Source organism: Triturus cristatus, chromosome 4_2 (genome assembly GCF_964204655.1).
Source record: "Triturus cristatus chromosome 4_2, aTriCri1.1, whole genome shotgun sequence".
In the NCBI taxonomy this organism is placed as follows: Eukaryota; Metazoa; Chordata; class Amphibia; order Caudata; family Salamandridae; genus Triturus; species Triturus cristatus.
The window spans coordinates 351,615,708-351,628,164 of NC_140586.1; the positions used below are offsets into that span (position 1 = coordinate 351,615,708).

Below are 12,457 nucleotides of genomic sequence, written 5' to 3' on the forward strand. Positions count from 1 at the left end.
GGACTCCATACGTACTGAAATTCTGTGACTCTAAGTCTGCACAAGAGGAATAGGTGTGAACTCACAAAAAAAAGGGAAAATGAAGGTTCTGAGATCAGCTTTTGCACACCCATCCACAAGTCCTTACCTAATAATATGACCACACTTGAAACTAATGCAAAAACAACAGTTGATGGACAGAATGCAGAACAATGTCATACATTCACCCCAGTACAGAGATCTTGGCCTAAATCCATCGTTCTTTTGCCCACTACGCCATTCCAGTTTGAACCCAGCCATATGCAAATCAGTCTTGACACTGTGCCTCATGGGAACAGTCCAGCCCGAACTGCCAAGCCAGGTCCTCCCTGGACTGGAACCAAGCATCCTAGGACCAGTTTCGGGGTTTCACCCCTCTTCAGCCAGGATAGCTTGATTGCAGTGGCATGGAGAGCACTTGAAACTAAGCATTCCTTCCAAAATGCACAAATGTGACCTGGAGTCACATTGGAAATGCATGATGGTGAGCAGAGCAGCAGAGGCAAACTGATAAACCCCACATTATTACTTGATTGAGCTAGAATCGGTTTGAGCTCTTAAGACTATATTCTTGTGGTAGGTACCGTAGGTGCAGAATCTGGGAACTTGGAAAATACACTGGCACTAAGATTGTAGGCAGAATGGCAATAAACACAGAAATGCCAACCTAAAGTGCCCCTAGACAGTGGAAACTGAACCGCTCTCCTACCCACCGAGATGATGCCCATACAGAGAGATTAACAATGTATAGAGTCACAAGATTTGATGGTACTCTCATGTCACAGGAACTATTTCTCTAAATAAAAGTTCAAGAACTGAATATGCCAGTAAGGTTTTTGCAGGGCTAAAGGAGAAGATCTATTTTCTAGAAATGTCTGGACTGAGCAAGGAATGATAACTGCACGGTTGTCAAGTCTCAAAGAGATAATTATTCTAAGAGAGAGGCCAAGCACCGAGTAAGGCATGAAGACTGCAAATTCAATGTATTTCTTAGAGGCAGTTCTATGGACTGCATATTCTTCCGGTTACAGCTTGTTTGAGGTCCGGGGTACCGACGGAGAGAGCGGTTCCTCACGTCCTAGGCTGTTGCCAGGTGATGTGTTGACCCATACTTCTTTGGATTTAATACCTTTGGTCATCGTAGCTGTGTACCGGTCAACGCTTCATTTGGGACAGACTCGGAAGAGCTTTGTGCGACTCATTAGCTCTGAGGGAAAGAGAAGGCTTGGCCCGTGTGGCTAGCTGGACAGCGACAGTGGATGACAAGATCACTGACCCTAGAAGGTCTGGTGTGGCCTCAGCGGTGTAACAAACAAAAGGCTTGTGAGCATCTACCAGCAAGACGGTACACAGGACAATGCGGCCCACATCAGTGGAGAGTATTTTCCAGGATATGGATACATGACAGCTTTAAGGAGGACGTGGCGACAAGAACGTTTGGGGAAGCGGCAAGCTCCGGAGCAAGCACCGTCATTAGCATCAGGGTTGCACATTTGCTCATTGGTTGGATGGACGCACAGTCAGATACCAGCAGACACCAGCAGGAGGACTACCGGGTCCAGGGGGCATCACGGCAGGAGCCACGCATCAGTTCCGCGCCAGCCAGCGCTTAAAGGCCGCCATTGCCTCCCGCTCCGCGGGACACACAGTCAGACACCAGCAGGAGGACTACCGTGACCAGGGGGCATCGCGGCAGGAGCCGCGCATCAGTTCCGCGAAAGCCGGCGCTTAAAGGCTGCCACTGCCTCCCACTCCACGGGGCACACAGTCAGACACCAGCAGACACCAGCAGGAGGACTACCGGGTCCAGGGGGCATCGCGGCAGGAGTCGGGCATCATTTCCGCGCCAGCCGGAGCTTAAGGGCCGCCATTGCCTCCCGTCTGAGCCCGTCAGAGACTGAAGGAGGCCGGGCTGGGCCACGTCTCTGACATTTGGCATTGGACCTGGAGCAAAACTAGTAGACGAACGCTCAACTATTAAGGTACTGTCATAATATCTTCCCCTTTTAAAGCCAGGTTTCTGCTTCTGCTTCAAGTGAGGACATAATGAGTAGACCTAAGTCTAGAAACAGCCAGGGAGTAGTTGGGACCATAGATGCATTCTTGCTGAGGGCTGAGTCAGCGCTCATTCATGAAATAGAACTCACTGAGCGAAGACTATCTTTGTAGCCGCAAATTATCGATAATCAAACTGCAGCCATCATCTCTGTTGCTACTGCCCCAGTCTCTCAACTGAACTTGGAAGCTAATATACCTCAAAATAACACATTGTGCTCAACAAGTTCGGACCTTGAAATGATTGAAACTATTAACGTTCCTGATACTTGTGTTAATATAGATGATCCTGAAAAACACAACCAGCCTAAATGTTGTCACTCGGGGCCAAAAAGCTAAAGCTAAAACTAATCATGCGAATAGTCTTGCACCACCACCTAAGAAAAGAAAGGGACAAACTGGGAACAAACAAAACTCTCTTCTGCCCAAGTCTTTAGGGCGTAGGAATAAACCTAATGGACATTTAGAACATAATCAGGCATCTGCTCAATCCTGCGCTGAAGTAGCTTCGGGAGGGGGTGGGTTCCCAACAGAGGATGATTTCTGGAAAAAATTGGAAACAACGGTTGCGACCCTTTTAGATCCATTGTTACAAAGGCTAAACAATATTGAGGATAGGTTATTGAATTTAGAAAAACCAGTGATAAGTTGTAACCTAAATGTGGTAACATCTCACGGGGCAGAGGGCACTATTAAAAATAGGATTTTAGACAAAAACAAATCATGTGATAGAAGTAAAAAACAGATTCACTTACAATGTACAAGTGATCCAGGATTAGCATCAAATAGCGATGGGTACTCTTCTAGGGTTAACAACATAATGCCAACGAATACCCAGAACACACATGGTGAAAACGACTCCCACCCCTACAGAGAGAGACCCCAGACCTCAAGTATCACGGAAGGTAGGCTGCATGATCAAAGAACTTCAGAGGGCCCACATACTAACTTACATTTACCACCTGAAGCAACTCCTTATACTATAATCTTAGCTAATGTCCCCCCACTGTCTTCAAGTGAACCAGAGCACTGGTCTGCATTGAGGAACAAGGCATTACATTTTCTGAGGGGGAGGATGGGCATAGAAGAGGAGTTATTTGTGGAATTCAAAATGGCACATCGAATTAGGTAGGTGGGGATATCCACTAAGAAATTCGCAGGCGATTGTATCGCCTTAACATATAGAAATCCACGTCTAGTTAAGACAATTCTAGAAAGGGCAAATACCTGGTCCGCATGTTAAAGGGGGGTGTCTGTTTTACCGCTGGTTTTTTTTTTACCAGCCACTTAAAATGTTGTGGCCTGTTGTAGATAAAGATATACCTAGAATAGATAGTCATTATCCTGTGCATCCTCCCTGGTATCACCCAGACCGCTATGAGGCATTGAGGGGTTTGGGAGATATTGATTGACTGGCTCCACACTTGAGTGATTTAGGGAAGATGGACATCATAAACAATGAACCGGAGATAGTCCCTAATTTATTAAAAGGCATTATGGACCATACTCATCTATCTGATCAAGAGGATAGCTCTAATTGCCCATTGCATCTTTATTCAGACAGCGAAGGGAGGGTCAATAAGGACACAAACCTCATGCTAGTAGCACAACCCACTCTTAAGATAGAAGGGGTAGGGGCAGTGGGACACAGCCGAAATGATTGTCCACTGAGACTTATTTATTGGAATATTGCGGGTATTAGACCCAGACTTTCAGATGAGGTTTGGCTACAATATATGAAGAAATTCGAAGTCATTTGTATTCAGGAAACATGGAGTAGGGAGGAAGTCATTATTGATGGGTTCCGCTCATTTAATGTCCAGGCAACTCCATCTATCTCAGGGAGAGCGAAAGGAGGATTGGCGACACTGATTTCTGTCAAATATGGAGCAGTAAAGACTGAGAATATAGCTGACTCCCCCTGGTATCAGATTATTATGATCAGGAATTTGATTGATGCCCCAACACTATTGATTAACCTGAACTATAATATTTTTGACCAGAACAACTGTGCGATTATTAATACCCTCAAAGAGGAAATCGATAAGGCTGTGATTAAAAATTTCCCTCTATGCATAATATGGTTGGGAGATTTCAATTGTACTTTGTGCCAGCATAGTTCGCAAACGGTATGTGGGCTTCTAGATACTGAAAACGAACCACTTGCCCATTTCAAACACTCTTTACATGGCGAAGCGTTAAATACCATTATTGTTGTAAACGAACTATGTTTCGTAGATACTCTGGTTGGAAAGCCACATATACAGTACCCCACATTCGTGGGAGGGGGTTGGGTGAGTACTAATATCCAGAACATTTGCTCATCTGGTAGACAGTTTTGTGGTAGAACCTAATCCTGTTAGTGACCACTATCCCCTTATTGCCAGGTGGAGGTAATGGCTTCCAAGGGTGATAGTGATGGAATTCCTTTAATATATAATCAAAATCAGGGGGTTAGACTAAAATGGAGCAAAATAAATGCACCTAGATTTGAGAGGGAGATTGTCACATCAAACCTCAGTCAAATTCTGATATGCTTATCTGATGACTCTTCTGCGGAGGAGGTTATAGAGTGTTTTGAAAAAAATTGTAAAGATGTGGCAAACAATCTAACAAAAACAGTAAAAAGAAAGGCTCCTCAAGAAACTAGATGGCTTAATGCAGAGTGCTCTAGAGCACAAAAAGATCTTAAAGAGGCCCTGCATATAGCCCCCCGTGATAGGGCACTAATAATGATAGTGAGACAAACCTATAAAAACTTAATTAGACATAGAAAGGATGAACTTAGAAAACGTGCTTGGGACGATCTTGAGAGAGCTAGCGCTCTCAATGATTCCAAGGGTTTTTGGGAAGTTGTAAATCGCCCCCTCTTCACAAATGATGTAAGGAGCATTGAATCAACAATAACTGGCGAAGCTTGGGAGCTACATTTCTCAAATATATTTAACCCAAAAGGCCTACTACCACATGATCAAAGAGATAAAATAGTAATCAACTTGGAAACTGCGAACCAACTTAGCTTATCTATTTCTCTTGGTGGGGTCGAAGAGGCTCTGACAAAGGGCATCCCCTCAAAGGCACCAGGTCCAGATGGGGTGCCACTTGATTTGTTCAAACGTAATTTACAACTATGGGCACCATTGTTGGTAAATGTTTTAAAACAGTAATAGTGGGCCATATCCCTAGTTCGTGGAAAGAGGCAGTGGTGGTACCAATATACAAGAAGGGTAGCAGGCATGACCCTGTGTGCTATAGCCCCATTTCCTTAATTGATGCTACATGCAAGGTCCTGGGTAGGGTAATCCTGGCTCGTTTGGAATCATGGGCTGATGATATCGGTCTAATGTCCCCTACTCAATACGGTTTTAGGAAGGGAAGGGGGACAAGTGAACAGTGTCTAAATCTCTCTTTAGTCATGGGTAAGTATATGAAGGCTAGGGGAGGTTCGATCCACCTGCCTTCATGGACTTATCCAGCGCATTTGACACAGTGAGTCGGGGTAAGTTATGGACACTTATGGAGAAAATGGGCTTTGAGGAAGCTCTTATTACCCTGTTACGCAGGCTGCATGCGTCAAGCACTGTCTCTATCCGCTACGGCCCAGGAGGAGAGACGACTAGGCCCATTGTCTCAACAGAAGGAGTTCGACAGGGCTGCATCCTGGCTCCTTTTTTATTTCTTTTATACACAAATGGGGTGGAGAAGTTTTTATTAGACCAGCACCTGGATTATCCCAGTATAGGAGGGCAGCTGATCCCCTTATTGTCATATGCCGATGACACAGTTTTGATGGCCCTAACGGCCAATAGCCTTCAAAAAGCGTGGATTGCTTTCACTAAGTTTATGATGGGTTTGGACTTGAAAGTAAATTTTAGCAAATCATTTGTCATGGTATGTGGCCCCAAGCAGACTAAAACACGAACATTTGTGGTAAATGAAAAGATCATTGACAAGGTACCCAATTTTACATACCTGGGTAATGTTTTAATAACAAATTAAATTGGGACCATTTGATTGTAACCAGGGTACAACACACTAGTAGAATTATAGAGGAGCTGTTTCGTTTTGCGTCCAAACTGGGACATAAGCCAGTGGCAGAATTGCTGACTTTATATAAATCAAAGTGTCTCTCGGTAGCAACATATGGGGCAGGAGTATGGGGTCATCAACGAAGCAGCCAGATACAAATTTTTGAAAATAAGTTCTTGAAAAGATTATTGATGATTCCAACTAGCTCTTCTACCAAATTTTGTCACTCTGAAGTGGGCTTAGACTATGTCAGAGATAGAATAAATATTGCCCCATTGATCTTATGGGGAAAGGTATGGACTTCGGAAGAGTTACTATTTTCAAGAGCAATCATTAGCAACTGTATGAATTTGGATAAGGCCCTGTCTATTCCTTGGCTTTGTTGTGTCAAGAATACGTTTTATAGGATCGGCTTGGGTCACTACTATGATAATCTGGATGGTATACAACCTAATATGAAATCCATTATAAAAAATGCTTATTATAATGAAATAACCATTTCTAACCGGGAAAATTATGTTTTTATTGATGGGTTGCTACTTCACCAGCAATTTTATTTGTCTTTTACTATACAAACTCAAGCTTGCTTCCTTTCGACTAGGTTTCGTCTTTCTACTTTGCACTTTCTTGTGGCTTTTCCTAAACAGGTGAGTTGGTGTGAGAGGCTAACTCCCTGTCCTTGTAATAACCGGGCCCAACAAAGTACTATGCATCTTATGCTATTTTGCACACTTTACAAAGATATTAGGGTACATTTTCTTAAGCCCCTTTTAAAGGAAATGCGCCCCTGTTCTTATTGAGAAGGTTTTAACAATTTCCCTCTTTGTCTAATATTGTAATTTGTAGTGCTGTGCTCAACTTCATTGGAATGGCATTGTCAATTAGGAAAAGGTATGAATTGTTACCGGAGAATTATCTTGATGGAATGATGCACTTTATCAAAAATTCTGTTTTTAAAATTGAGAATTTTGATATGAACTCACCCCAACTTTTGTGTAGAAGATCTTAAAAATGTTTTATTAAATTGTTTTATGTATGTATGGACCACTTTTATGATTCAAGTGAATCGAATAAAGTTATTTGAACTGAACTGAACTGAACTGACTGCATATTCCTTTTACCTGAGGGAGAAGATCCCTCTAAAACAAGGTCAAGTATTGAATAAAGCATGAAGACCACAAGCCATTCCTAGGCAGCAGAGATAATCCCTCAAAGAAGAGGTGAGTAAATTGAAGAATCGAGATTTCCCTTCAGGGGATACTTCTTTAATTAGAAAAGGAAAACAAGAATCAAAGGTGACATGAATGTAGAAAGCACCTGGCCTTGATCCGGATACCCACTGCATTGAAAGACGGGTATATGATGTGTGTGCTTTAGAAATGTTCACAGTCATTCACTTCCTCCTCTTCTCATCCACAGGAGTATCCACCAGACTCCTTTTAGATGGACCAAGGAATGGATGCATAAGGAGCCTTACACCATGGCAGAGGGTAATAAACATAGAGGCACATCATACTTCTCAGAGATAATCCTTAGATGCCGATCAAGAAGTGAAAGGGATCTGAGACGGCGTTTTCAACTGATACACTGGAGTTGATCAATAATAAGATTATGTGAATTGATGCAGGATAAGCTCTCATGTAGCCAGAGACTACATAGAGGACATAGGATCTGAACCATTGCGTATTGGCCCACTTTCCAGAGAAAGGCATTCCCAACATATTGAGTTATACTGTGTAACAAAGACGTGATTACCAGCATTAGAAATTCACATTACATATTAAGATTTTGAGACTCTGCTTACCCAGACAGCACTCCCAGAACGAGATTGAGGACAAAAAATGATCCGATGATGATGAGAGGGATGAAGTAAAGCCAGTTCCATGTGGCTCCTAAGGCATCATTGGTCTATTAGGAAGAAAGAAAGGGAAACATAAGTTGAGTTTTTACTTCATTATCTCCACACAGGACAGAGAAATATCATACTAGAACAAGACAACAAGAAGTTCATATTCCATTCTGGCCTTCAATACATGCCCACAGTATCTACCAACATCGCTAAAATCCATCACACAGTCCCAGAAAGAGCCTCTTGAGCAACTAGAAGACATTCAACAAAGGTAGCAAAGTCATTAAAACTCAACAAAAAGGTTCAATGCTCTGTGTACATGACAGTGCAATGTCTTTAGCAGCCTCTTTGCAGTAACCAAAATCAGCTTGTCTCTGGGACCCAATCATAAGACTTGTAAGTTCTTAACAGTGAATCAAAGACATTTGTTAGCTCAGGCAAACTAAACAGACAACCTTCCGTCCTCTTTTATCTGGTTGACCCTTTAGGTCTCACATACCTAGTTGTAACATCTTCACTTTCTATTTTCATCTACATTAAAAGTGAGATGCTGAGGAGCGCGCGGCACGGCGAAACAAGATGGCCGCCACGTGAAGAGCTCCGCTCGGTCGAGCCGGCTCGTCACGAAGGAATTTCGTTTGGGCAGCGGAACTTCGGCAAAAATGATGGATTTCGACGTCGGAATGCTTAACTTGGCAAGTTTTTAGACTGAAAGGCAGTCCTTTTGTCATTTTACTCATTGAATTCGGTTTCCCTCAGAAAGTGGCCGCCATTTTGCCTTCTATGCAGCGTTTTTTTTCCCCTCCTGCTGCAATGATGTTTTTTGGGCTCACTCCCTACTGCAATTAAACGCTACTAAAGAGGGGGAACGGCGAAACAAGATGGCCGCCACGTGAAGAGCTCCGCTCGGTCGAGCCGGCTCGTCACGAAGGAATTTCGTTTGGGCAGCGGAACTTCGGCAAAAATGATGGATTTCGACGTCGGAATGCTTAACTTGGCAAGTTTTTAGACTGAAAGGCAGTCCTTTTGTCATTTTACTCATTGAATTCGGTTTCCCTCAGAAAGTGGCCGCCATTTTGCCTTCTATGCAGCGTTTTTTTTCCCCTCCTGCTGCAATGATGTTTTTTGGGCTCACTCCCTACTGCAATTAAACGCTACTAAAGAGGGGGATGTCTTTTTCATGTCACGCCATTTTTTCTTTGTGGTTTTTGTTCACTTTTGGATTCCTTCAGTGCCTCTACTGTATTTTCTAGTATCAAACTCCCAAACAGCTATTGAGAGGAGTCTATTGCGTGCACTCACCAAATGATGTCCCCAGTTTGCTCCAATAGTATACTCTCATTCCCTATTATACGGTCATTCCGGCGCTGCTGGTGTCGACGATTCCTTTGTTCTGCTCTCATTGACAACTTGTTGTCTCCCTGAGGCACGTTTCCAGTGCCCCATATTTCAACGCTATCTATCGCTGTGCTGTGTTGGGGAATTGTCACTTTTTGCGCCTCACTTCCTCTTACCACTGCTGCATTAACGCTATTGCTGTTCAGCCTGCTGTCTTGGTTTGCCATCTTTAGTCATTATCTGCTGCGACACCTTCAGTATGGATACCGCACATTCAAGTAAATCTCACGGAGGCCCGTCAGGGGGGCATAAAGATACTAATGCCTCTTCTGTCAAACGTACCAAAAAAGATCCACCCTCCCCAAATAAATCTCTGTTGCCTCTTACTCTCGAGGACATCATGGAGGAGCTGCATCTTATCCATCCCTTTATGAGAGACACTGTTACTACACTTCAGAGGCTGGACGACAAATGGTCTAGCCTCGATACGAGACTTTCTGATGTAGAGCAGAGGATCAGTGATGCTCAGGATGTGGTCGCCAGAGTTGACACTCACCAAGGAAATCAGCCAGCTTAAAAGGGTTACAGAAGATTTAGAAAATCGCAATAGGCGCAACAATCTTCGCATTTATGGTATTCCGGAGGGTTCTGAAGGGTCGGATAGGATCCAATTCTTGAAAACTCAAGTTCTTCAAATTGTTGGCCTCCCAAAATCGTCACATTTCAACATACAACGTGCCCATCGTCTGGGGCCAAAGAATACATCTCCTACATCTAAACCTCGGGGAATCATTGCCTATTTCCTTCTATACTAAGACCTCATGACGATTCTCCAAGCTGCTAAGCAACATAAGCAAATGATTTGGTCTGGCCATAAAGTTTTTTTCACTCAGGATGTATCTAAACCTACTGCTTCTGGTCGGAAGGAATTTTTGGACCTAAGACCTGCACTGAGATCCATGAATGCACGCTATGGTTTAATACATCCTTGTTTTTTCAAAGTGACCTATAAAGACAGAACTTTTAGTTTTGAAGATCCTGCAGACCTGAAGAAGTTCATTCATACTCACAAAGGAGAACTCATGGAATTGAGCAATCCCCAACTGTTTTGTTAATTTCTGAGTATTAAGTCTTGTTCTAATTTTATTCTAATATGTATAGTATAGCTCTTATGTTTCCTTTGTTCACTCCTTCTTTGTCTTGCAGGTCTTCCCCTAGCGGTGTTGTTGTCAAGGTCACCTTTCATATCGTCCTGTTGTTTACACTGTGCGTTCCATCCCGCTGCTGTTTTCTTTTCTCTAGATGTTTTGTAAGTTCCTTCATTTGTCCTATTTGGTTGCCTTTAGTCGTGGACTTTCACTTCACAGTTTTTTTTTGTTCTCTTTTTTTTATGGCGACCTGCTCCTTTAGCTGTCTCTTCTTAGTCCGGCTGTCTTGTTCTTCGTTGCCCCCCTCCCACATTAATGTTTTTTGTTCCATTGTTCTTTATGGCTAAAGCCCTTTGGCTTTTTGCCATCCTCCTTTTGCTATTTTCTGGGGGACTCTGTTCCCCCTTATCCTCCTTTTTACTCTTTCCCCTTTCTTCTCCCTTTCTTCTCCTTTTTTCGACCTTCTGTTCGCCCCTCCTTTCCTTTTTATCCCTTTCATCTCTACTTTCTTGGCAACATTTACAATACCTACCCCACTCTATATTTTCCTCTTTCCTATTTCTGCTTATGGTTCTCCATTGTTTTCCTTATTTATTTCTGTCACCATTTTCGTGGTGAACACACGCTTTAGCCACCTCGCTTTTGGCTCTCCTTTGTCATTTACACTTATCCAACATCTCTTTTATTCTTTTCTCTCTTTTTCCACTCTGTTTTAAATTCTCTACCTCCTTTTGCTTACTCCTACTTCACTTTCAGAAATGAACGGTCTTCGCGTTATTTCCTGGAATGTTAAAGGTATTCGAAATCCTGTTAAAAAACAACGTGTTTTATCTCATTTAGCAAGACTGAAATGTCATGTTGCACTGTTACAAGAAACTCACCTTAATTCACAAGATTTGTCTTCACTACGTAAACAATGGGTTGGGGAGGCCTTTTGCTCTCCGGCAGTGAACAACAAAAATGGTGTTATCATTCTGTTTCATAAATCGTTGTCTGTTCAGTTACAGTATGAGCTCCATGATAATTGTGGTAGATGGTTGTTTTTAGATGTTACTGTTAATAATACAAAATTTTCCTTCTGTAATGTTTATGGCCCTAATGGTGTAGAATTAACCTTCTGGAATGATTTTTCCATGCTTCTTTCTTCTCGTGCGACTGATGATTTAATTGTGGGTGGTGATTGTAATCAACTTATGGATCCCTTTCTAGATCGTAAGTCACTCACCAGATACGTACCTAATAAGATGCAAAAGTCCTTTTTAAGGCCATCTCTTCTAGAGGTCTTATAGATTCATGGAGACTTTCTCACCCTGACACTTTAGAATTTTCCTTTTTCTCTCCAGTACATGCATCACACTCCCGTATTGATTATATTTTTCTTAACCAACATGCCCTTCAATTTATGACTAATTCAGAAATAGGTTCTATTCTTATATCCGACCATACCCCTGTTATAATTGACATGGATTTCCCCTCACCTACTCAAACTTCTCGGCGCTGGCGCTTTAATAACTCGCTCCTCCTAGATTCACAGTTTACTGAACAATTTAAGCTCTTTGCAGAGGATTTCTTCACAAATAATCTTCATTCTACTTCTCAATTTCATTTTATTTGGGATGCTTTCAAGGCTACTGCCAGAGGATTTATTATTGACTTTGTATCCCGGAAGAGGAATAAAGCCCTATCAAAGTCAGCTCAAATTCTTAAACAAATTAAAGACCTGGAGCATCTTTACTTCACCAAGAGTTCCTCAGAAACACTCTCCTCTCTCATTAAAGCAAAAATGCAATATGACAAACACTCTTGGGACCCTGCATGTAATAACCTTCTCAATTTCCATGCCAAAATGTACGGGGGACGTAATAAAGCTGGCAAATCTCTCGCTAACTATCTCAAAATTAAAAAACAAAAATCCAGAATAATAACCATTATTGATTCACATGGGAATCATCAATAAACTGACGACAAAATCCTTGACTGTTTTGTTCAATACTATTCTTCCCTTTATACTCCAGAATCC

The 12,457-nt window shown here is 42.4% G+C and overlaps 1 protein-coding gene across 1 annotated transcript in view; it reads right to left on the reverse strand.

Moving 5' to 3' along the window:
- The window catches only part of CACNA1E (calcium voltage-gated channel subunit alpha1 E), a 1,399,715-nt gene that overhangs the window by 611,701 nt on the left and 775,557 nt on the right, over window positions 1-12,457 (reverse strand). Inside the window, exon 7 of the mRNA XM_085601759.1 lies at window positions 7,907-8,010. Within this exon, the coding sequence (XP_085457885.1) occupies window positions 7,907-8,010 (104 nt within the window). The remainder of the gene's footprint in view (window positions 1-7,906; window positions 8,011-12,457) is intronic.